The sequence below is a fragment of the Xiphophorus hellerii genome, chromosome 3, assembly GCF_003331165.1.
Source record: "Xiphophorus hellerii strain 12219 chromosome 3, Xiphophorus_hellerii-4.1, whole genome shotgun sequence".
Classification (NCBI taxonomy): domain Eukaryota; kingdom Metazoa; phylum Chordata; class Actinopteri; order Cyprinodontiformes; family Poeciliidae; genus Xiphophorus; species Xiphophorus hellerii.
Genome location: NC_045674.1, coordinates 16,301,996 through 16,323,579, shown reverse-complemented (window position 1 = coordinate 16,323,579; position 21,584 = coordinate 16,301,996). Strand labels below are relative to the sequence as shown.

At 40.6% G+C, this 21,584-nt stretch overlaps 3 protein-coding genes and 1 long non-coding RNA gene across 7 annotated transcripts in view; 1 reads left to right on the top strand and 3 right to left on the bottom strand.

The window, feature by feature from the left end:
- The first annotated feature begins 506 nt into the window (after positions 1-506).
- nmt2 (N-myristoyltransferase 2) lies at positions 507-9,211 on the top strand. 3 transcript variants are annotated; one of them, XM_032559053.1, is made up of 12 exons: positions 507-727; positions 1,103-1,223; positions 2,155-2,296; positions 2,737-2,855; positions 2,939-3,030; positions 4,342-4,458; positions 4,539-4,709; positions 4,801-4,909; positions 4,990-5,160; positions 5,245-5,412; positions 6,355-6,492; positions 7,023-9,211. In XM_032559053.1, exons 1-12 carry the CDS (start codon positions 615-617, stop codon positions 7,041-7,043), a joined length of 1,482 nt encoding a protein of 493 aa, XP_032414944.1. In that variant the 5' UTR covers positions 507-614; the 3' UTR covers positions 7,044-9,211. The 3 variants fall into 3 exon arrangements, with proteins under 3 accessions (XP_032414944.1, XP_032414943.1, XP_032414945.1); XM_032559054.1 differs by having other exon boundaries at positions 517-727; positions 1,106-1,223; XM_032559052.1 differs by having other exon boundaries at positions 4,990-5,412.
- Positions 9,212-9,934: 723 nt separating this feature from the next.
- Positions 9,935-12,181, bottom strand: LOC116716939 (ribonuclease P protein subunit p38-like). The gene is made up of 2 exons (XM_032557942.1): positions 11,871-12,181; positions 9,935-10,987 (listed from the first exon to the last, which is right to left on the bottom strand). The coding sequence occupies exon 2, from the start codon at positions 10,978-10,980 to the stop codon at positions 10,120-10,122; it is 861 nt and encodes a 286-aa protein (XP_032413833.1). The 5' UTR covers positions 10,981-10,987; positions 11,871-12,181; the 3' UTR covers positions 9,935-10,119.
- A 565-nt stretch (positions 12,182-12,746) lies between these two features.
- Positions 12,747-15,402, bottom strand: LOC116716946 (uncharacterized). The gene is made up of 3 exons (XR_004338661.1): positions 15,319-15,402; positions 14,908-14,946; positions 12,747-12,912 (listed from the first exon to the last, which is right to left on the bottom strand). It is a non-coding gene; the product is annotated as an uncharacterized LOC116716946 (long non-coding RNA).
- Positions 15,403-15,865: 463 nt separating this feature from the next.
- LOC116716941 (uncharacterized) overlaps positions 15,866-21,584 on the bottom strand; it is a 56,468-nt gene continuing 50,749 nt past the window's right edge. The window contains exons 3-6 of one of the 2 annotated variants that reach the window (XM_032557944.1): positions 16,549-16,688; positions 16,377-16,450; positions 16,156-16,270; positions 15,866-16,068 (exon numbers count right to left, since the gene is read on the bottom strand). In XM_032557944.1, the coding sequence (XP_032413835.1) occupies positions 15,920-16,068; positions 16,156-16,270; positions 16,377-16,450; positions 16,549-16,688 (478 nt within the window). In that variant the 3' untranslated portion in view covers positions 15,866-15,919. The remainder of the gene's footprint in view (positions 16,069-16,155; positions 16,271-16,376; positions 16,451-16,548; positions 16,689-21,584) is intronic. The other variant, XM_032557945.1, reaches the window with a different exon arrangement.

Sequence of the window (21,584 nt, the reverse complement as noted above, 5' to 3'; positions counted from 1 at the left end):
CACTGTGGGAAACCCTGACGTGAAAATGTTCAAAGGTTATAATAACAATTCAAAAAGGGTCCCAAGCTCTATTTCATCATTTTGGTTCAGTATCTCTCCATACAACATAGAACAAGGGAAAAAGAGTTGCCTCGTCCATAATTTGTTTTTATTTTGCCCGCAGACAGCCAGTTCTTCATGTATTTTTCAGAAGGTATTGATTGTTCAGCAGGCTTTCTGTAGTGCTTAAAACATTGGTATCAAGCTGGTTACTTGCTAATTTCCAGGAATTATCATGTGTTGTCTTATATTAAACAATGAAATATTGTTTGTTTTTCCTTTTTCATTTTTTCGTTCTGTGCCCTCATATATCATTAAAACAAACAAACAAAAATAAAACATTTACTTCTATTCCGCTGGTAAATTTGGTCATGAAGCGCCAGTGTGTATGTGGGAGTTTTGCCAAACGATAAATGTCTGTTCCACCTCACTTATCCTCCAGGGGGTGCTATTTCCCTCCCGACACTTTCTTTGTTTTTATTTTTTTTTCTCTCCCATCTCTCGCCTCCTGTCAGTGAGCCTCTACAAAAAAAAACAAAAAAAACCCGCTTGCTGGCAGTTTTTTAAGCATCTTGATGATGGCGGAGGACAGTGAGTCCGCGGCAAGCCAGCAGAGCCTGGAGCTGGACGACCAGGATACGTGTGGGATAGACGGAGACAACGAAGAGGAGAATGAGCATATGCAGGGGTGAGGGTGGCCTGTCCCGGCGGTGCGGGGGCAGAAATGCTCTAACGTTACTGCGAGCAGCGCAGTTAGCTAGTCAATGTTAGCTGACACAAACACAACTAAGCGACAGACAGGCAATTGTATAGAGTTTTTTTTTTCGGTTTAACTTGTTTTATATCGCTAGAATATTTGACCTTTTTCTGTATTTGTTCCTGTTATTTTACCCGCCTGGGTGACATGACAGCCATTAGAGCAAACCGTTAGTCGGCTAGCAGCAAGTAGCTCAGCTGTCAGTGGCTGCTGTAGCTGAGGTTAGCTTTGTATGTGTGTGTGTGTGTGTCTAGCAGAGTCAGTTAGTCATTTTTGTCCTGTGTGTGTGTGTGTGTGTGTGTGTAGCAGTCCGGGGGGAGAGCTGGGAGCGAAGCGGAAGAAGAAGAAGCAGAAGAGGAAAAAAGAGAAGCCCAGCTCGGGCTCTGGAGCCAAATCTGACTCTGCTTCTGACTCTCAGGATATCAAGGTGAGAAGGATGACAGTGGAGCTGCACCATATTAGTGCTGTAAAAAAAGAAAAAACTTTTCATACCTTTTGAATATATTTTTTTTTATTTGACTTCATAATGACAAACGTCAGTGTCTTTTATTTTGATTTTATATGGCATACCAATGCAAAGTATAATAGTATAATTGTAAAGTTATAAAGACCAGTCATGCATTTTTAATAATTGATTTTATAACTAAAATTGCAAATACTATTGAGTGCATTCATATTGATCTTCCTTTACTCTCATACCGCTAAATAAAGGTAACCTGTTGCCTTAGTTGTATCTAAAAGTCCAACTTTGTGCAGTTTGAACTCCATCTTTCCATCACTTCAGACCAGCTGTCTCTGCCTCTGAGGAGGACATCCATCCCCCACACCATGATGTGGTTGGGTGATAAAATTCCTTTTCTTATCCCACATTGCAATTTGCACAAAAAGTTTTGGATGCTTCATATTTCTCTCCTCATCCTTTCGATCAGTTTAGGTTGTGCTGTATTCTTTCCATTTTGTGGTGATGTATTGAACAATGGTTTGTTTTTTGTTTTTAACTTTATGGTACTTTACTTGTTTAAATTGTATAACACGTGAAGCAAATTACTTGCCCTGAACTTTACTGGTACACTACTTTGAAGTTTGCAGTTGTAAAGTGGAGAAATGTGACAAATTTCAAGATATAAATACTTCTGTAATGCATTACAGGTAGGCTGCAACTTCAGGATATACGGCTGTTTGCAGTAATAATCAGCACCAAGCTTACTCAACTCCTACTTATTCTGTAAACTAGGCTTGAATCCAGAAAGCCAAATTAGCTTAATAAGAGCAGTCAAACCATCACACATTGTGCAGGAAAAAATTACATGACCAAAGCAGCTTAAAGACTTACATACATGTCATGTTTATGCTTTCAGAACCCTGGCTTGCCCATTCAGAAGCTCCAGGACATCCAAAGAGCCATGGAACTGCTGTCCTGCCAGGGTCCAGCAAAGAGTATCGACGAGGCAACCAAGCACAAATACCAGTTCTGGGACACCCAGCCTGTCCCAAAGTTAAGTAAGTTTCAAATAAAGTCAGCAAATAAAAGTACAATCAATGGTTGCTGTGCTGCAGTAAACCCTGTTTTGTTTAGCAACTGTTTACGAAGGACATTAATTTTCTAACTAATGACTTTTATTTCGTCCTTCTGAGTTGCTCAGGGTTCAGTGCTGCAGAAGAGTGTTAGCTATACTGCACATCCAAGCTTTTCCTTTGTGAGTCACTATATTAAGCAGTTTCCATCCCAACTCTTGCCCGTCTTTGTAGCAGGTTATGGGGACGCCTGGTCACCTTAGGACCAACACAAGCAGGATTTAACCTCTCAGCTCTTCTGCAGTGTTATTAAAAAAAAAGACTCTTCCACTTTTTGACATTTAAAATATAGAAAATGTTCTCTTTCTTCTTGTGTTGTTTGGAAAATAATTCACCACTGAGAGAGAGATGTGCTATTTTTGTAGATGAAGTCGTGACATGCCACGGTCCAATTGAAGCTGACAAAGAAAACATCAGACAGGAGCCATATTCTTTACCTCAAGGCTTTATGTGGGACACTTTGGATCTTAGTAATGCAGATGTAGTAAGTGGGACGCTTGTATTGGGTAGAAGAAACTAATGAGGTCACTAATAATGATCTAATTCAAGGTGTCTTTCTGGTTGTAGTTGAAAGAGTTGTACACGTTGTTAAATGAAAACTATGTGGAGGATGATGACAACATGTTCAGATTTGATTATTCACCAAACTTTCTCAAATGGTAAGTACCTTCTGCGTTTGTTTACGGTGAGAAGTTTACATACACTCATTGTGTGAATGAATATCATAATATTACGTCTGCTTTAATTTCATTTGAACCACTATATAGTTTTAGGGTAGGGCAAATTTAAGTAATTTTAAACAGAACTTGGTGTGAAAATTTTACTTTATTCAGATTTTCTCTAGTTCTCACAGGGATAAATTATACATGCTGAGTCAAAAATCTGCATATACCTTCACTAATATTAGGACAACGGTTTTTTTAGTACGTTGCAGAGACGCCACATCCTTTTTGTAGACATCAACAAGGTTCTGTTATATTTTTGTGTGGCTATTTAACCGCCATTATTGACAGAATTGGTGTACTTGATTATAATTGACTGGCTTGCTGGCACAGACCTAGATTTTAAACTCAAACGACAAATTTTCAATATGGGTTAAGATTAGGGCCGTTTCAGAAGCTTAATGTCAGAAGAATAGAAAAAAGCTTTATTGTTATTAATTTGCTGTAAGTGCTACAAAACCAATTCTGTGTGATTTTCATTTGCATGATTGTTTTTCTCATGTCTCTCTTGCTCAGCTAAAAAACGACTGAAGGACAAATTCAGTCTGATACATCGGTCTCAACTAGCTCCTTTTTTTGAGAATAATTTTGTTTATAGAGACTTTAATGTCCATTTACTTTATTTCAGTTGTTTTATTTGTTTGGAATATATAAAATGTCTTCCAGTGAAAATTGTTAGTTAGAAATAAAAGTTTATTGATATTTGTGTACTTGTGTTATTATACGATTAACATATTTCTTGAAAATGGCCTCAAAACAACACTATTGCTTTCCTCAATAACTTCTGGGACAATTTATTGTCCAGAAATCTTAACAACTTGCTGTGAAACAGTCAAACCCTCAGCATGATGCTACCCCCACCGTGCCTGTCAGCTGGATAACTGTTCTTGGGTTTGAAAGCTTCACCTTGAATCCTCTGAGAACAAGCTTGAAGTCATGGATAAAGAGTTACTTCTTATCTGACAAATGTACCAAAGCGACTGAGAAAAATTGTACCGACAACAAAAAGACTGATTATAGGGTTTGGCATATGTTTGAGGCTGTATGGTTGAAATAAAATGCACGGTAATCACTGAAGCTTTCTGCTGCGTAATTGTTCCGTGCTGAAACAATAAAAAGTTCAAGTGAATCTTTAAAAGCTCCAAATTAATAACACGTACATTTTCATGACGAGTCAGTGTAAACTTCTCACCAGCCCTTTTACTTTTACTTTATTATCCACCTGCTGGAAATGTCGCTGTCCCTCAGGGCTCTGCGTCCACCTGGTTGGTTACCGCAGTGGCACTGTGGAGTACGAGTGTCCTCAAATAAGAAGCTTGTTGGATTCATCAGTGCCATCCCTGCAGACATACGCGTCTATGACACGTGAGCTCAGCTGACCGGGTCTATAGGTTCTGCAGCAACTCAGGCAGTGATTCAACCCTTGTTGTTCCTTGTTGGTGCAGGACAAAGAAGATGGTAGAAATCAACTTCCTTTGTGTTCATAAGAAGCTGCGCTCGAAGCGTGTTGCTCCTGTGCTGATCCGAGAGATAACACGGAGGGTGAACCTGGAGGGAATATTCCAGGCGGTGTATACAGCCGGAGTTGTGCTCCCTAAACCCGTGTCTACATGCAGGTCTGACGAACCGTACACGATGTAGAACATGAGAACATGGTGGCACGGCATCTTCCCATTTCATTACCCTGTCTTTTTTTTTCCCCGTCAGGTACTGGCATCGTTCGTTGAACCCGAGGAAACTCGTGGAAGTGAAATTTTCCCATCTTAGCAGAAACATGACGTTGCAACGAACCATGAAGCTCTACAGGCTACCAGATGTAAATGATTACACTTATCTCACTCTTTTCTTCTAGTAAGAGAAAATAAACAAATGTTTTTGCTTCTTTGTTGCATGAAGAGCACTAAGACTCGAGGCCTGCGGCTGATGGAGAGACGTGACCTCCACCAGGTCACTGAGCTGTTGCAGAAATACCTGAGACGTTTCCACCTCGCACCGTCCATGGGAGAAGAAGAGGTTGCTCACTGGTTCCTACCACAGGAAAACATAATTGACACTTACGTTGTAGAGGTCTGTACATCTACTTCCTGTCCTCAGGCTAACAACTCTTTTTGTTGTTGTTCTTATAAAAAGACAAGCTTTTCTCTCTTTCAGACTGCAGGTGGCGTACTGACAGACTTCACTAGTTTCTACACTTTACCCTCAACTGTGATGCACCACCCTCTACATAGGAGCCTGAAGGCAGCTTACTCATTCTACAGTGTTCATACTGTAACGCCACTACTGGACTTAATGAATGATGCACTGATCCTGGCAAAAATGGTAACTAAGCTACTTCCTACCAAAAACCTTAGTTTCACAGTTGATGACAGATATTTACACATATTGCATAAAAACATTTAAGCATAGTTTTCCTCACTGTCTGACATTAAACCGTTTGTGGTTTTGATCATTTACCGTTACCAAATCATTCCTTTTTTGCTAAATATCTGAGTAAAGAAAGGGAGAGAATATTTTCTGAAAGTGTTTAGATCATTTTCTTCAAATTTAGTAGATTTACATACATTTTCTTTATATTTGGTATAACTTGGGTTTTCCTTCCACAAGTTTTTCCACAATAGTTTACTCAAATTTTGACCCTTTACAGAGCTTCTGTAACTTAGTTTTGTTGGCAGCTTGGTAAGACTGAAGCAATTACCAAGAAGGAAATTCTGTCATTAAATATTATCATTTTAAAATGACACTACCAATAAAAATGTACTTGATAAGAGAGATAATAAAATCTCACCTGTTTTTCTTTTATTGCTCATGAAAGCAGCATGTCTCAGTAAAATTGAGATATTTAATCTGGACATTCCCATGGTGTTAATAATTTTCTATAAGTACTTGAAGAGATAAACGTGGCGCCTTCAGGAAGTTGTACCCAAGAATGAAGCAGACATGTGGAGATCAACACTTCTCCTGATATCATTGCCTATCAGTGTTTTTGAGGTGTTGCCTTTAAATGCATCTGCTAGTGTGAGTCAGGTTGTGAATTAAACTTGTTACAAGCTCACAATTTTACAAATTGTTTAAAGGTAAAAATCTGGTATTTAGCAAATAAAAAACAGGGAATGTTTAGTTTGATTTATTGACGAACTGAGGGAAAAAAAATGTGATGTCTCTTTTTAAACAGTGTATGTACATATCTGAACTGTATACAATTAAATGTAGAAACCTAAGAAGGTGACTCGTCATCTCAGTGTTTGTTGTTGTGTTTGACAGAAAGGTTTTGATGTTTTCAATGCCTTGGATCTGATGGAGAATAAGGTGTTTCTGGAGAAGTTGAAGTTCGGCATAGGAGATGGAAATCTGCAGTATTACCTCTACAATTGGAAATGTCCCCCTATGGATCCTGATAAGGTCAGCAGCATCTTAATAATAATTAATATTTGTACTTTCATGATTTATTCTCTCCCTCACTGCCTAAATGTCCTGGTTGTTCTTTCTTGTGTCTTCCATTTATTCTTTCACTAGATTTCCTATCTCACTTCCTTCCATCTTCCCCTTTTTGTGCTTCTTCTTTCCTTGTGTCCTATATCTTCTTTTCTTGCCTGCTTTATTTTCCTTTGTTGTCTTTGTTTCTTGCTTCCTTCAGACCGCTGCCTGTAGGATTGGCTAACTCAGACTCTTTGTGAACTTTAGTATTTTATGTTATAAACTGAACACAGAAACTAAAACTAATGATGCACACGACTATGAACTGTTCCACAAGGATGATGCATTGAATCTGAAAACAATTAAAGGTTTTACTAAGTTTTAAGGTTAACTTTATTAAGAGTTCCATTGTATTTATTGACATCAGATCTTTTCAGTGTTGGTTAATTTGTTTGTTAAGTGAATAAATGTAGTGTTAGAGCTCATCTAATAATCTGCTGATGCTCGTCTTTCAGGTCGGTCTCGTCCTTCAGTAGCGGCTCGTTTCACTGCTGCTCCACAAACAAGCGTCGTTACCTTCGGCTTCTGGATTCTCCTCACTTGGACCTGCGGGTCGCCCGAGCTCAACAGTGACATCTTCCACAAGTCACCCAACCTCGTGACCGGGCGGTGGTCTCATTAAGAACTCCTGCAGTCCACCGGGAGGTGAAAACTCTTCAATCATCATCCTGAATGTGAAGTCATGCTATGCCTGAGATATCCTTACAGTTACAGTGCTGTTGACATGCGCTCCCGCTCCTAAAACACGACGCTCGGACGTTCCAGAGGATGCCTTGGCATTGTGAATTTTGTTTCTATTTCTTCATTCTCTACATACATTGTCAGCAGGGGGCTGGTATGACATACCTGTTCATATAGCTATGTAAGTGATGATCAACGAGGCAGTTACCTTTTAACATGTTCATCCTCTCCAGTCCGCCATCGTGCCGCTGCACCATTTATTGTTTCCCTCTGTTTTCATACCACTGTGGTCAGTCATGTGGCTGTTTTAGGCCTATGTAGGATTAGAAACTGTAAAAAAGTGTTTCAGACTCCTACCGAAACACTTTTTCTTCAGTAAATATATGTAACAAAGGAAATCTCGTACAAGACAACACAAGAACTGTAACATGTAGTTTACATTGAAAACAAAACCACATTTATTCCTGTAGTTTGAGTTGCAGGTTTGTGAGGGCTGATCTAAAACCTTCTTCTTCTTCTTCTTCTTAAGTTGTGTAGAAGTCGGTGGCTTTTTAATGACGAATGTACAGCATTGATGAAGCACAATTTTACAAACAAGTCAAATGGTTTGCTTATTAAGATCTTAAACGTTTGGTATTGACAAATGGTGGGAACTGTTTTACGTTATAAAGCTGACGTTTTGTAATTTAACATTAAACCCATACATGTGGTAGCATTTACTGTTGCACTCCATCATTGTTGTTTTTGGTACACTTTCCAGTTAGCGGCAGCTCTAAGAGGCAATATATTTCATTTTCATTGGGATTTTTGTACAAATTAAACTGAAAAATGGCTTATTGGCTTCAAAATGGAATAGTCAAGCAACCACGGTCTAATGTTTTTAGTTTAGCCATTGCCACTTGCAAAAAGACTCGGCAGAGAAATTCTCTGGTGCAGATAAGCTACTATAAAGTGGCCAATGGTTCAGCAGTGCAATAGATATCCATATGTCAAAACATTTAAAGCCAACCACTGGATGATCTGAACCTGGGTTATAAATTCAAACTTTAATTAATCAAGAAGTCGGAGGAAACATTTAATAAATTTCTGTAAGCTCATCACACATTTTTCTTGGCTTTCTGAAATCCTTTTTCTTTTCTTTCAGACATTAAAATATATAGTGGGTCGATTTGTTTTAGTGTGATGTGCAGCTAAATGTATAGAAGTTGTGATATTTGTTAATGTAAAACATCAACTTCAACTCTCCCTTTACTCAGACTTTTTTGAGGGCATTTAGCAGTTCTGTGTGCTTCAATGAGCAAAGGTTTTGACCGACCACTTGTTCTAAGGTGGAGTCTCTGTGTTTGTTTTACATTCTTTTTGGTGGTTTAATGTTTGTGACTCTGCAAAATGCAAGACAAACAGGCAGCATCTGCTATTTTTTGTTTGTTTTAATTACTATTCTATTTTTAATTGCTCATTTTGTATTTGTTTTTCTCACATTCCATAAAGATCGGCCAGAACAAAAAGCATTGGTCAGTAAAAGCTCTGAGTCCAACTCACAAGGAGATGCTACAGTCATTAATTTAACTCTGAAAACCAGTTTCTGCATCGACGGCGTGCCTCATGTTGCCTGCAGCGGCTCAGATGAACTGTCTGTCGGTTCTGCTCCCATGTTGACTCCAGCATTGATGGTTTACAGCCACAAACTTCAGTGGCTGAGACAACCGCCTTGTTTTTTTTGTTGTTTTTTTTCTTTAGGAGATCTGCAAGGTCGGGCGATGAGTGTATGTCTGAATTAACATCCAGTCAAACTGAAGAACAATGTTTTTAATTTAGAGCCATTGTAAACTGTGAAAAAGCTGAAGAACCTGTACCAGCATCATTTAGGCATAAACCCAGTGCGAATACCAGTCTGTTACAACACATCAGCTATACCAGCATGGATATTTGATTGAATAAACTCTTAAATTTGAAAAAGGAACATGGCTGAGATGAAGCTTCTTTTTCCTGTCATTGCTGAGATTTATTTTAAAGATGTCCTCCTGTTAGGTGTTTCTTTTTTTCCCCCCTCCACTAATAAAGTTTTGATTTCCGCTGAAGAAATTAACAAAATGTTTTCCAAAAAGTAAAGAAAAAGCAACATGCTAACTCTGTACTCTGTGTATTTGGACTGATGACATCACAAGAGGTACAAATCCAAAACTAATCAGCTGGTTTTAACATGTATTGGCAGATTGGCAAATTCTGACACCTGTTGCATTTAAGTTGCAATGTGATCATTATGTGTTAGAGCCATATTATTATAGCTTTAAAAAATACATAATACAGAACAAACATGAAAGTCTCTTGGTGACAAATTGTGTATAAAGTGAGTTTGATTTTTATAGAAACGTTTGGATAGCAGATTAAAAACACCATGTGGATATCTGGTACTAACAGCACATTTAAGGTTAAATAATGACTATTGCATAACTAAGCACTTTATTATTGGCAATATGTAACAAATTCATATATATTCATAAACATACTTTTATGAACTCTAAGATCACAACATGCTCCTTTGAGATTTTTAAGATTACACACATTTCATGCAAGAAAACTTTAGAAATAAAACACAATGCATCCATTCTTAACTTGAAGAGAACTGTATTTTATTAGATTCTGCAAAACAACTTTTAAGCATTATAAACAAGGTTCATGAACGAAGAAATGCCATAAAGATACAGATGAAAACTAATGTTTTATCACAAAACTGTAAAAAGATCAGATTAATTAATTGAGAGCTCAACTTTTATCAAAACTGATATGGTTAAAGCTGTTTTGATGGCTGTCAAAGTTCCAACAATATGCAAACAAAATAAAACAACAGAAGAAACAGGTGAAGATCTTTCATTTCTGTTTCTTCAGTTTTGTTTTTCTTTTCTTATCGGGGTTTGGAACAATTCTCTTTACTTTCAAAGGCCGCAGAGTGCAGGATAAGGCAGAGTCTGTGATTTCAGATTCAATCTCCAGTTTCCGTTTTCGTGCTCTTCTCCCACCTTCCTCCTCCTTCCCTTCCTCCATCTGCTCCTCTCCCTCGTCTTCCTCTTCCAGGTCAGCCGTGAGTTCAGCTGGCACTGCAGCTGCTTCATCTGTCAGCCAATCGACTTCCAGTGAAGGCACTCTGGGTTTAATGGCATCCACCGTGTCTCTGAACATCTCCTGGTCTTCAGAAGAACACCGCCTGAACCCCAGAGAGAGGACGCTTTTGAGCCCCAGGAGCTCCGCCACGCTCTCGCTCAGGCGGGGCACCTGGCAGGCCGGCACGCCTCTCGTTGCGCTCAGAGCGATCAGGTGGTTCGTCATGAGCTGCGGTCTGACGGACTTACAAACAAGCAGCAGCCGGAGCTGGTTCCTCTCTAGTGCCTTGGTGACCTCGTTGATGCCGATGGCCAGCTGCCGTCTGGCCGCCGTATCTGTCCAGCCGTTTCTGGTAGGGTTGGGCCCCAGCGCCTCCTCACTCGCCTGGGGAACAGGCTCCACAGCAACATCTGGTTTATTCTCCTTCTTTTTCCTCCACTGGTGAGGCATTTTCACCTCTTCCTTCTTCAGGCCTGTGGCAATTATTTTGTCCTTTAAAGTTCTCAGGATGAAATCCTTGTCTTTCGGTAAAAGTGGGCTCCATTTTGCACTGAAGGGTGACGTAAAGGAGGCCTTACTTCGGACCTGCTTTTTGAGCGCTTTCTTAGATGGTTTTGCTGCAGATGTCATGGCTCATCTAGATCGCAAAACAAGAAAAATCAACTTAACACAGAAACTTTCCTGTATTTTCAGCAACATTCCTCACTATGATCTTTATGTAATGTTTTGAGGCTGTCTCTGGATTCCTAAGTATATTTTTTGTCTTATTTCGTCTTATTTCTCAACCATTGCTGATTTGCTCCTAATTAAATGAATCCATTCTTTCCTCAACCTGTATAATTTTCTCTGTTCCCATGACAGTAACACAAATTTGATGAATAAGCCTCTCCTGTTTCAAAACGAGGCTTCTTTTGCACCAGGAGTCATTAAAACTCATAAAGTTTGTGGCCATCTTTGCTTTGAGGCCATCAAGGCAGTTTGACTAGATAGATAAATAAATCTGACTGTCATCTAGATAGATAGAACATAATATATGAGTTTATATTTTTTCTGTTTCTCTGACCTGACTCGGATAAATAGTTCTCTGAAATTTCAACTTAAATGCCACATGTCTGAACAGAACAAAATAAAATAAAGTTAATCGTCATATATATATATATAGGCTTTATTTCCCTTTCTTGGGTTTTGTAACTGCAGGCTTCAGTGTCAGACAGCTGTTATTGAGAAAACCATAAGTTATTTTATATAAAATTATTGCTCAACAATTATGTATTAAACGTCACTTCGTTACTGACCCTGTGTAGGAACAATATATACAATTTATCGTTATAAAAATGTCCTATTGTCTTTGTTGAGGTTTGTTACTGCAGGCTTCAGAAGCTGTAATTCTGAGACAGTTTTAAAATGGGTTTATATCGACATATTTCTGATTTAAATAAACTAACGTTACCTTTCGCTGTCCTTTCACACGTTAACAATATAAAACACATAAAAGAAGTATGTTACTGTTTTAAACATACCTGCATTTATGTCGTCACGCTTAGTTTATCTTTATTTTTTTAATGTTGGATTCGTGTCTTCAGTCCTGCACGGGCTCACAGGGCGCTGCCATCTTGTTTGAATTTAAAAGTTTACAGTCAGAAACAGCGCCCACTAGCGTTATGGTGGCAGCATGACAATTACTGATAAGACGAGCAGAAAAGACTCTGGAGCATTATTGTCAAGGTTTTACACACCAAATCAAATAAACTGGGGCAGCAATTATTCAGGATTCATGTTTGGTGGGAGAAGAGGGGGTGCACTAACATTAGCCTTTTCCATAAAATAATTATTTTAGCTATTTTCTTCTGAGTTCCAACCAAAAGGCACACTTTGGCATGCCCTGTTTAAATTTCTACAGAAATATTCTAGCTGGGGCCTGCCATAGCAATGCATAGCAGAGCAGTGCATTAACTTGAGAACTGCAGACCAAACCTTCACTGCAGTGCAGGTTTTATCTGCACTGCAAATCTATCAGGATCCTGATAGATAACCTGCAATTTTGATAGGTTTTATCAAGATTGCACTGGAAGTTAGACAGACTTACCATGAGTTTATTTAAACTGCCAAGATCAAACACACACACATGGTCATCCATACAGAGAAAATATCTAAGTAAGGAAGGAAGTGCAAGAAAAATCTCAAAGAAATCACAGGAAGAAATATTCTATCCTGTCCATTTCCTAACTGCCTGATCCCTTTGGTAGTCCTTCACTGAAAATCTTGAATCGCTCTTAGTCTGATCCCTCCCCAATGGCATCCTGTCCTAGGAAACCTCACTAAAGGCTGAACCTCAAGACAAAATCTCCATCTGGTTCATAGGGATACTCAAACCCCTCCACCACGTTAAGGTGGCGATTCTGTGGAGGGGTCACCAGCCGATCGCGATGGATGTTTAATCCAAGGGATCCCCCATCCTGAGCAAGCACAAGGCAACAGTGGAGAGGATAACTCCCTTTAAAAGGAAGAAACCTCCAGCAGAACCAGGCTCAGGATGAACAGCCATCTGCCGAGGCTGACTGGCTTCAAGAGGGCAAAAATAAAAAACACACACACAAAAAGAAACACATTAAAACAAAGCTGTAACAGAATCTCTGAAAGAAGAAAAACACAGTTTTGACACCAGCCACCAGCCACTGATGAGATCCAGGCTCCGACACCAACCACTGCCGAGGCCAAGGCTCCGACACCAGCTACTGGCGAGGCCAAAGCTCCGACACCAGACACTGGCGAGGCCAAGGCTCCGACACCAGCTACTGGCGAGGCCAAAGCTCCGACACCAGCTACTGGCGAGGCCAAAGCTCCGACACCAGACACTGGCGAGGCCAAGGCTCCGACACCAGCCACTGGCGAGATCCAGGTTCCGACACCAGCCACTGGCGAGGCCAAGGCTCCGACACCAGACACTGGCGAGGCCAAAGCTCCGACACCAGAAACTGGCGAGGCCAAGGCTCCGACACCAGAAACTGGCGAGACCAAGGCTCCGACACCAGAAACTGGCGAGGCCAAGGCTCCGACACCAGAAACTGGCGAGGCCAAGGCTCCGACAAGAGACACCAGCCACTGGCGAGGCCAAGGCTCCGGCATCAGCCACTGGCGAGGCCAAGGCTCCAACACCAGGCAGCAGCCACTGGCAAGGCCCAGACACCAATAGCAACCACCAGCAACTAGCCAAGCCCAGACTCTGACACCAGCCACCAGGAACTGACGAGGCCAAGGCACTGACACCAGCAACCAGCCACTGGCGAGGTCCAGACTCTGACACCAGCCACCAGAGGCTAGCGAGGCCCAGACTCTGACACCAGCCACCAGAGGCTAGCAAGGCCCAGACACTGACACCAGCCACCAGAGGCTAACGGGGCCCAGACACTGACACCAGCCACCAGAGGCTAGCGAGGCCCAGACTCTGACACCAGCCACCTGAGGCTAGCGAGGCCCAGACACTGACACCAGCCACCTGAGGCTAGCGAGGTCCAGACTCTGACACCAGCCACCTGAGGCTAGCGTGGTCCAGACTCTGACACCAGCCACCTGAGGCTAGCGAGGCCCAGACTCTGACACCAGCCACCTGAGGCTAGCGAGGCCCAGACACTGACACCAGCCACCAGAGACTGGCGAGGTCCAGACTCTGACACCAGCCACCAGAGGCTAGCGAGGCCCAGACTCTGACACCAGCCACCTGAGGCTAGCGAGGCCCAGACACTGACACCAGCCACCTGAGGCTAGCGAGGTCCAGACTCTGACACCAGCCACCTGAGACTAGCAAGGCCCAGACTCTGACACCAGAGGCTAGCGAGGCCCAGACACTGACACCAGCCACCAGAGACTAGCAAGGCCCAGACTCTGACACCAGAGGCTAGCGAGGCCCAGACTCTGACACCAGCCACCAGAGGCTAGCGAGGTCCAGACTCTGACACCAGCCACCAGAGGCTAGCGAGGCCCAGACACTGACACCAGAGGCTAGCAAGGCCCAGACACTGACACCAGCCACCAGAGGCTAGCGAGGCCCAGACACTGACACCAGAGGCTAGCAAGGCCCAGACACTGACACCAGCCACCAGAGGCTAGCGAGGCCCAGACTCTGACACCAGCCACCAGAGGCTAGCGAGGCCCAGACACTGACACCAGCCACCAGAAGCTAGCAAGGCCCAGACTCTGACACCAGCCACCTGAGGCCAACGAGGCCAAGACTCTGACACCAGCCACCTGAGGCTAGCAAGGCCCAGACACTGACACCAGCCACCTGAGGCTAGCGAGGCCCAGACTCTGACACCAGCCACCTGAGGCTAGCGAGGCCCAGACTCTGACACCAGCCACCGCTTCCCAGGGTCTGACAGCAGCTAGTTGCTGTGAGAACTGTGTTTCTCTCTGTAAATTAATATTTTTGCTAAATTAAATAAACATTAAAAAAATACAATACATATATGAAAGACGGTGTCCTCTTCATCGAGCAATTTCTCCATGCACTCTAAAGTTGTAGAGGCATGTGTAGTCTGGGTGGCCCCAGTTGCTGTTCACCTGTAGGCTCACATGGGTGAAGGAGTCAGTTTTATAATCCTGTGAGCCAATGGAGATACAAATTAGGAGGGTTAGATTAATAATCCATAGCTACAACTAGACAAGACAATGGAAACATAGGAGATCTGAATAAAGTGCATGGAAGCCTAGTTCAACTGTCCTTGCTGTAAATATATTTTGCATAGATTTTTGAAGATACCATGGAATTATACTAATATCTTCCTAACCAGAAAACAAAATGTTATCCAGCAACACTGGAATTGATTTTCATTGTTTCTTATCGTCAGGCAACAAAAACCATTGTTTTGTGATAACAGATTGATTACCAATATTTATAACAGGATCAGTCACTCTGGGCTTCTGTAAGAACTGTTGTATTTGGTTAATAAAACATTAATTTGACATATTTACAGGAAGTTTGAAGGTTTGTATCCTGCTGCCATCTTCTTCATATTGGAAAGCTCCCAAGAAACTCTCCTCATCATTTATGTCCTTCTTTCCCTGAGAGAAAATTAGATAGAAATGCAGTTCATTATCCTGTTCTTTTCTATATATGTGAAAGTTAGTTGGTGTATCTAAAAACATCGTATGCTGAGATAAGCAGAAAATTCATTTGTGCAAACAGAAAGTTTGCATGAGATCAGGTCATATGTTACTAAATCATTGCTAACACTTTTTAAAGCCCCTTCATCCACAGTATAGGTGGACACATATGTGATACATGTGGTGTTGCTTGACTTACATAGACAAAGAATTCCCTCGGAGCACTGGAGATTGTGGAAGATGGGGATATCATCTTAGAAATATGACCCAGCGACACATGAGTGACAGTGGCTTTGTGGGACAGTCGGACGGATAAACGTCCTGGGAATCCTGCAAAGGCCCAGCATTGTCCAGGATTCAGATGAGTTCTTCCCTGAAGTCAGAGTATAAAACAAAGTTTAGGTGGGGTACCAAGACTAAGAGAAAAGGAAATCGTAAAGTATTTTATCAAAAAGAAACACCACTTTGCCTAATATTCATTTAATGTTCTGAGTGTTGTACAGACCTGAATGACAATGTTTGGGCCTATGGGTTCTTGTTCTAAAGGTATCCCAAACAATCTACATGGTCTGTTGCTCTTAAATGCTTCTGAGGTCATCGTGTGCACAAGTCTGGCACCTGCACAAAAAACAGAAATAGTGAGTTAAGAAACCTTAATACTGAAAATTTGCAATCTGGTTTATGATCTTATTTCTAATAGCTCACCTTGAGACTCCAGAGCAAAGTTGGGCAACAGATCCGCTGGTGGTAGAAGGTAGTCGAGTTTCTGCATCATCTCCTGCAGATCTTCGTGGTAACCCTCTGGGAGCTTTTCTTGATCCTTATCCAGAGACAGAAAGTTTGTCACAACATTGAAATTAACAGCTTGTTCTCAAGTTTGTTCAGGATATTTAAATCAGAGTTAAGATTAGGAAGATAAAACCTACCATGTCCACTGGAGTTACTGAAACTATTGACTCTGACGGTCTTAAGTGCAGAGCAGAAAATATGCAGCTACATCCTGATGAACATGAGCAGAAGATGACAGTCAGTGACATAACATAGAAAATACAGACTTTCTACAAACTTTCAAATTGTTTGTGGAAGGAGAGTATTTACCAGACAAGAGCAAGATGACAAAGATGATCCCATTACGTTGTAACGGACTGATAATCCCATCTTTTACAGTGAAAAGAATATCATTCTCTTGGTGGTTATCTTGCATTTTACTGCAAACTGGGCGTCTTTTTGTCCTACTCCTGGCACAAGATGGAAAAAATACAAGTGTTAAAATATGTGCATTGATCAGCAGATGACTGTTAAACTTAAGAGCTAAAAAAAAGCTTATATATTATACCTGACTCTCGTCTCTCGATAGGAAATTGTTGGTTTCCCATTAGAATCATAGTATCCATTACTCATTAAACGAAGGCTTCGTTTCAATGGAGCTGCACAAAAAGAGAAAAAACAAAGTCATGGAAGAGGGGTTGCTGACTAACACAAAGCATCTTAAATACACACACACATTGTATATACACATACAGTATATATATACACTATATATAGTGTATAGATAGATAGATAGATAGATAGATAGATAGATAGATAGATAGATAGATAGATAGATAGATAGATAGATAGATAGATAGATAGATAGATAGATAGATAGATAGATAGATAGATAGATAGATAGATAGATAGATAGATAGATAGATAGATAGATAGATAGATAGATAGATAGATAGATAGATGGACAACTTCGCTGAAACAAGTTGTTTGAGCTTTCACGGTGTCCGTAGTTCTGTTGATGAACGCTCTGAACAAGCGCGTGCTTGTTACGCGCGTGCTTGTTATCAGCGCTGGGGGAACCGTATCTGATGGGGAAACGCGAATTGACGTAACACCTGTTGAGGTGGGTCAGGTTTGCCCTGTGTATTGTCTTGAAGGCTTGGCACCTGGTTAAACTGTGGAACAAATTGGTTTTCCCCAAACATGCAGAAGTTTGTTATTTTGAAGCTATTTTATGTATTTTATTCGGTCTGATAACTAATTGCAAAGAAAAAAATGTTAAGGAGAAGTATTTTTGCAAAGCATGTTCACTAGTCTAAGGTTAATTATTAAGTGCTGAAGTCCTTAAACATTGCAATTTAGCAAATTGTTTATATTGAGTACAGTCTGGGGCGTGGGGGCTTCGCCCAGGATGCCAAACAGGTGAGGATCGCCCCAGGACAGAAGGCCAACTTTGTAACGGTCTTTACAAAGTCAGTTACAAAGTCAGATTTCAGGCCAGATCACTAGCTGATCAGATTATTAATCTCTTATCAAAGTGAATTTAATATGTAAAGTGAGAAAACCATAAACTGGCTTTAAAATGTGTAAAACCTCTTACTATTTTGATGCTGTTTTCATGTTTACTCAATGAAGTTGTCAAATATGCAAAAAAAATAAGGTGCTAGAAGCAAACTTAGACTTTTGATATTTGCCTCCATAGTAACTAAAATGATTTGAGCTCAAAAACAGATTTCTTACAACCTTAAACAGAAAATGGGTTTGCATTTTCTGTTGATTCACCTCCTCAATTGCTGAGGTGCATTTGTGTTTTATATATGGCTTCTTAGAGTTGGGACACTCATGTTTCATGACTTATACAGGCAGAAAAATATTTTGGAGCACTGCAGATTGAGCCAATTGGGGGGGAAATCTTGTGAATATGAGCCAAGGACACATGAGTAATGGAGACTCAAAAGTAACTAAAATTATTTGATGTTGTGCTAAAAAACTGATTACTCACAGCCTATCATGTATAAACTATCTCTAACATTGCCATCACAATTTCCTCAGAAATCTTACACAAAAATTAGATCTGGTTTCTTTGTCACTAAATTAAAAAACAAAAAACTTACTTTTACCGTGTTCCACCATGGTTTAGTTGAGCTATCAGGTCTTCGAAATCTGACTTTCTCCTTGAACTGAATTGCAACAAAAGTGAGAAATGTGAGTGGAACTCGTCTCTTATTGACAAAAGCTCCAAAAGCGCCTGATGACACATCAGCCTATGTGACATCACAATATTAAACAGAGGCTTTCCGCATATAATTAACTGCTGGACTTCATGAGAATGTTTTAAAACTAATTTTAGATCATCTTACAGCAAAAATTAATTCAACTCTTATGCTGTCAAATGAATGCATCTTTCTTCAAATCAGACAAAAATGGTTTGTCCTAAGTTTGTGTAGCAACATTTTTTGTTTGTTCATATTCCTTTATTTAATCAGGTAGTTGACATCTAGATCTCATTTTCAAGAGGGACCTGAGCAAAAGATTTGCAATACATAGCAACCTGGTTACAAGATAAAAACAATTAATACATATGCACGAGTATAAAACAATAAAATCAATTTAAAAACAATGACACTGTTTCATAGAATCTTGTTGCCTAGTTCTTTAAGAACTGGTCGAAATAAGTCCAGTGAAATCATTTCCGACATCTTAAGTTCAGACTGCAACTGATTCCACGCTGTGGGGGCCAACACACTGAATGCCTGCTTCCCTTTTTCAGTTCGAAAGCGTGGGACATGCAGAAGAATAATGTTATTGGAGCGAAGAGAACGAGAACTGACAGTTCTATGTAGGAGAGTGGATAAATATGCTGGGGTTAGACCGAGTAAAGATTTATACATCAGGATCATTAAATGATTGTTTCTCCGTACACTTAAAGGAGGCCATTCAGCTTTTGCGTACAAATCACAATGATGTGTCAGATGTCGACTACCGGTTATAAATCTTAAAGCGCAATGATACACAGTATTTAATGATTGAAGACATTTGGTCGAAGCATTCATATATAAAACATCTCCATAATCCAAAAGTGGCAGGAATGTCGCTGCTACCAATTTTCTTCTAGCTTTGAGTGTAAAACAAGATCCATTTCGATAATAAAACCCAATTTTCATTTTCAATGTCCATAGTAGATTTGCTATGTGATTTTTAAAAGAGAGTTCATTATCTAGAATAAAACCAAGATATTTATAATTACTGACAAACTCGATTTGTGCTCCTACAGCAGTGGTAAGCAATAGGGAAGTTTCTGGTATTTTTCTAGCATGTGAGAAAATCATTGCTTTTGTCTTGTCCACATTCAAAACCAACTTCAGAGTTTGTAAACGTGTTTGAACTACATTAAAAGCAGTTTGTTTGTGCTGCTATCATTTTAAAGATATTAAGAAATGTTTCCAGAGGTCACAAAAGGTCAATCTGCCCCACCCACCTTCTGCAAATCAAATAAAATCAGTGTCAATCAACCTGACTACCTTTAGTCAGCTTGATTTTGTAAAAAGGGGACAGTGGGCTGGTTGACCTCTGACCTTTAAACTTTCTTTAATATCTTCAAAGCCAAAGCAGCACAAACAAAAATGTTTGCTGCACAAATGCAGTCGAGTTGATTGATAACCAATTTTTTCTGATTTGCAGAAGGTGGGAGAGGTCAGTCCCATACTTATTTGGAAATGGTGGCGCTATTTCCTATATTATTCATAGTTTCAATTATTTTTCCTTTGAAATGTTTTTGATTTCCAGTCATGATTAAAAGATAATAATGAAACACAATATATTTGTAAACATATTGATTGTACTCAATCAATATATTTATTGATTGATTAATGAGTTACATTAATAATAACATTTATTTTATTATTAATGTGCTGCTGTAAAATAGTTTGTAATGAAAATACGTTACATTGATAAATTAGTTCACAGTAAACAAATTGTATGTCTAAATTTATGCTTAGAATGGTTAAAACGTGTTGAAATTCAATCAGAGTGGCTGTCACTTTGACCGACGGAGGCACTGCGTCGAAAGGAGGTGAGGCGAGGCAGCAAAATATAGTTGGAGCAGCTTTATTTGGTGCTGCAGGTCACCATTACACCGACCAACATTTCCTCAGTGAAACAAAGAAGCTGGCTTTATCCTTTGGCCAATTCCACCCACACCAGGTAAAGGGGTGACAAACAAAACAAGAAATTATTTACACAAACCTAACACAAAACAATGGTACAAATAAATATTTACATGCATGCAAATTAGAAACAAACTAATCTTAAGGTCAATCAAAAGAACAAATTAAACTTAATAAAACTTTCAGAGCACTACCCCTATTAGTTGACATGGTATGCTCCAGCTTTTAACTGCACCTGGAGAACTTGTCTCAATTTCTGCTCCACCCTTCTGAGGAGACACACCCGAAAGGTAAGACTCAATTAACCCAACAAAAACACACTGAAATAAAGAAATGCAACAAAAAGTATTTGTTCTGTAAATAAACATCAATAATCAATAGGGATGGAGCCCCTGGACTCCATCACAGTGGCATATGTATTACTTTATATTTGCACACATGACCATCCATACGGGCAAAATATCTAAGTAAGGAAGTGCAAGAAAAATCTCAAAGAAATCACAGGAAGAAATATCTTATTCTGTCCATTTCCTAACTGCCTGATCCCTTTGGTAGTCCTTCACTGAAAATCTTGAATCGCTCTTAGTCTGATTCCTCCCCAATGGCATCCTGTCCTAGGAAACCTCACTAAAAGCTGAACCTCAAGACAAAATCTCCATCTGGTTCATCGGGATACTCAAACCCCTCCACCACGTTAAGGACTGGGGACTGCTACGTCAGCCTCCGACCCGGCCCGACTCGAAGGCCAGTCGGATGGAACCGGATCAGTCATGGTTCCAACCGACTGAAAGGTCTTTCCCCGACCGTCCACATCGGAACCCGGGCGGGCTACGTTCAGTGTCGGAACAGTAGCTTGATTGTCTCCCGCGGTTTCGACCTGTGGTTCCGTTGTGGTCCCAGAACTGAGCCGTGAGGGACCAGCCACCGGCTCAGGTTGAGACAGCCGCTCCTCTAGCAAGGCGTGAGCCTGGTGCACCGTAGCGTCCTGCAGGCGACGTCCCAGGTTACGCCGAGCCCACCTGGTAGCCACGACGAAAGTGGCCTCCCAATCACCTGGACCGGTCTCTAATAAGAGGTCCAGGTTCTTTTCTAGACAGGATTTGTAGTGCTGCCTCAGAATCTGGATGGTGTTAACTGTCCATTCCTTGGAGTTAGCCTCGATCCTCGCCTTTGTTTCTTCTGTGGGGAAGGCGGGCACTA

Coding starts and splice junctions, on each gene's coding strand:
- nmt2 (XM_032559052.1), top strand. CDS start 615: ATGATGGCGGAGGACAGTGAGTCCGCGGCAAGCCAGCAGAGCCTGGAG. Junction 4,910..4,989: donor AGCTCTACAGGCTACCAGAT/GTAAATGATTAC, acceptor TGTTGCATGAAG/AGCACTAAGACTCGAGGCCT. Junction 5,413..6,354: donor CACTGATCCTGGCAAAAATG/GTAACTAAGCTA, acceptor TGTGTTTGACAG/AAAGGTTTTGATGTTTTCAA.
- LOC116716939 (XM_032557942.1), bottom strand. CDS start 10,980: ATGACATCTGCAGCAAAACCATCTAAGAAAGCGCTCAAAAAGCAGGTC.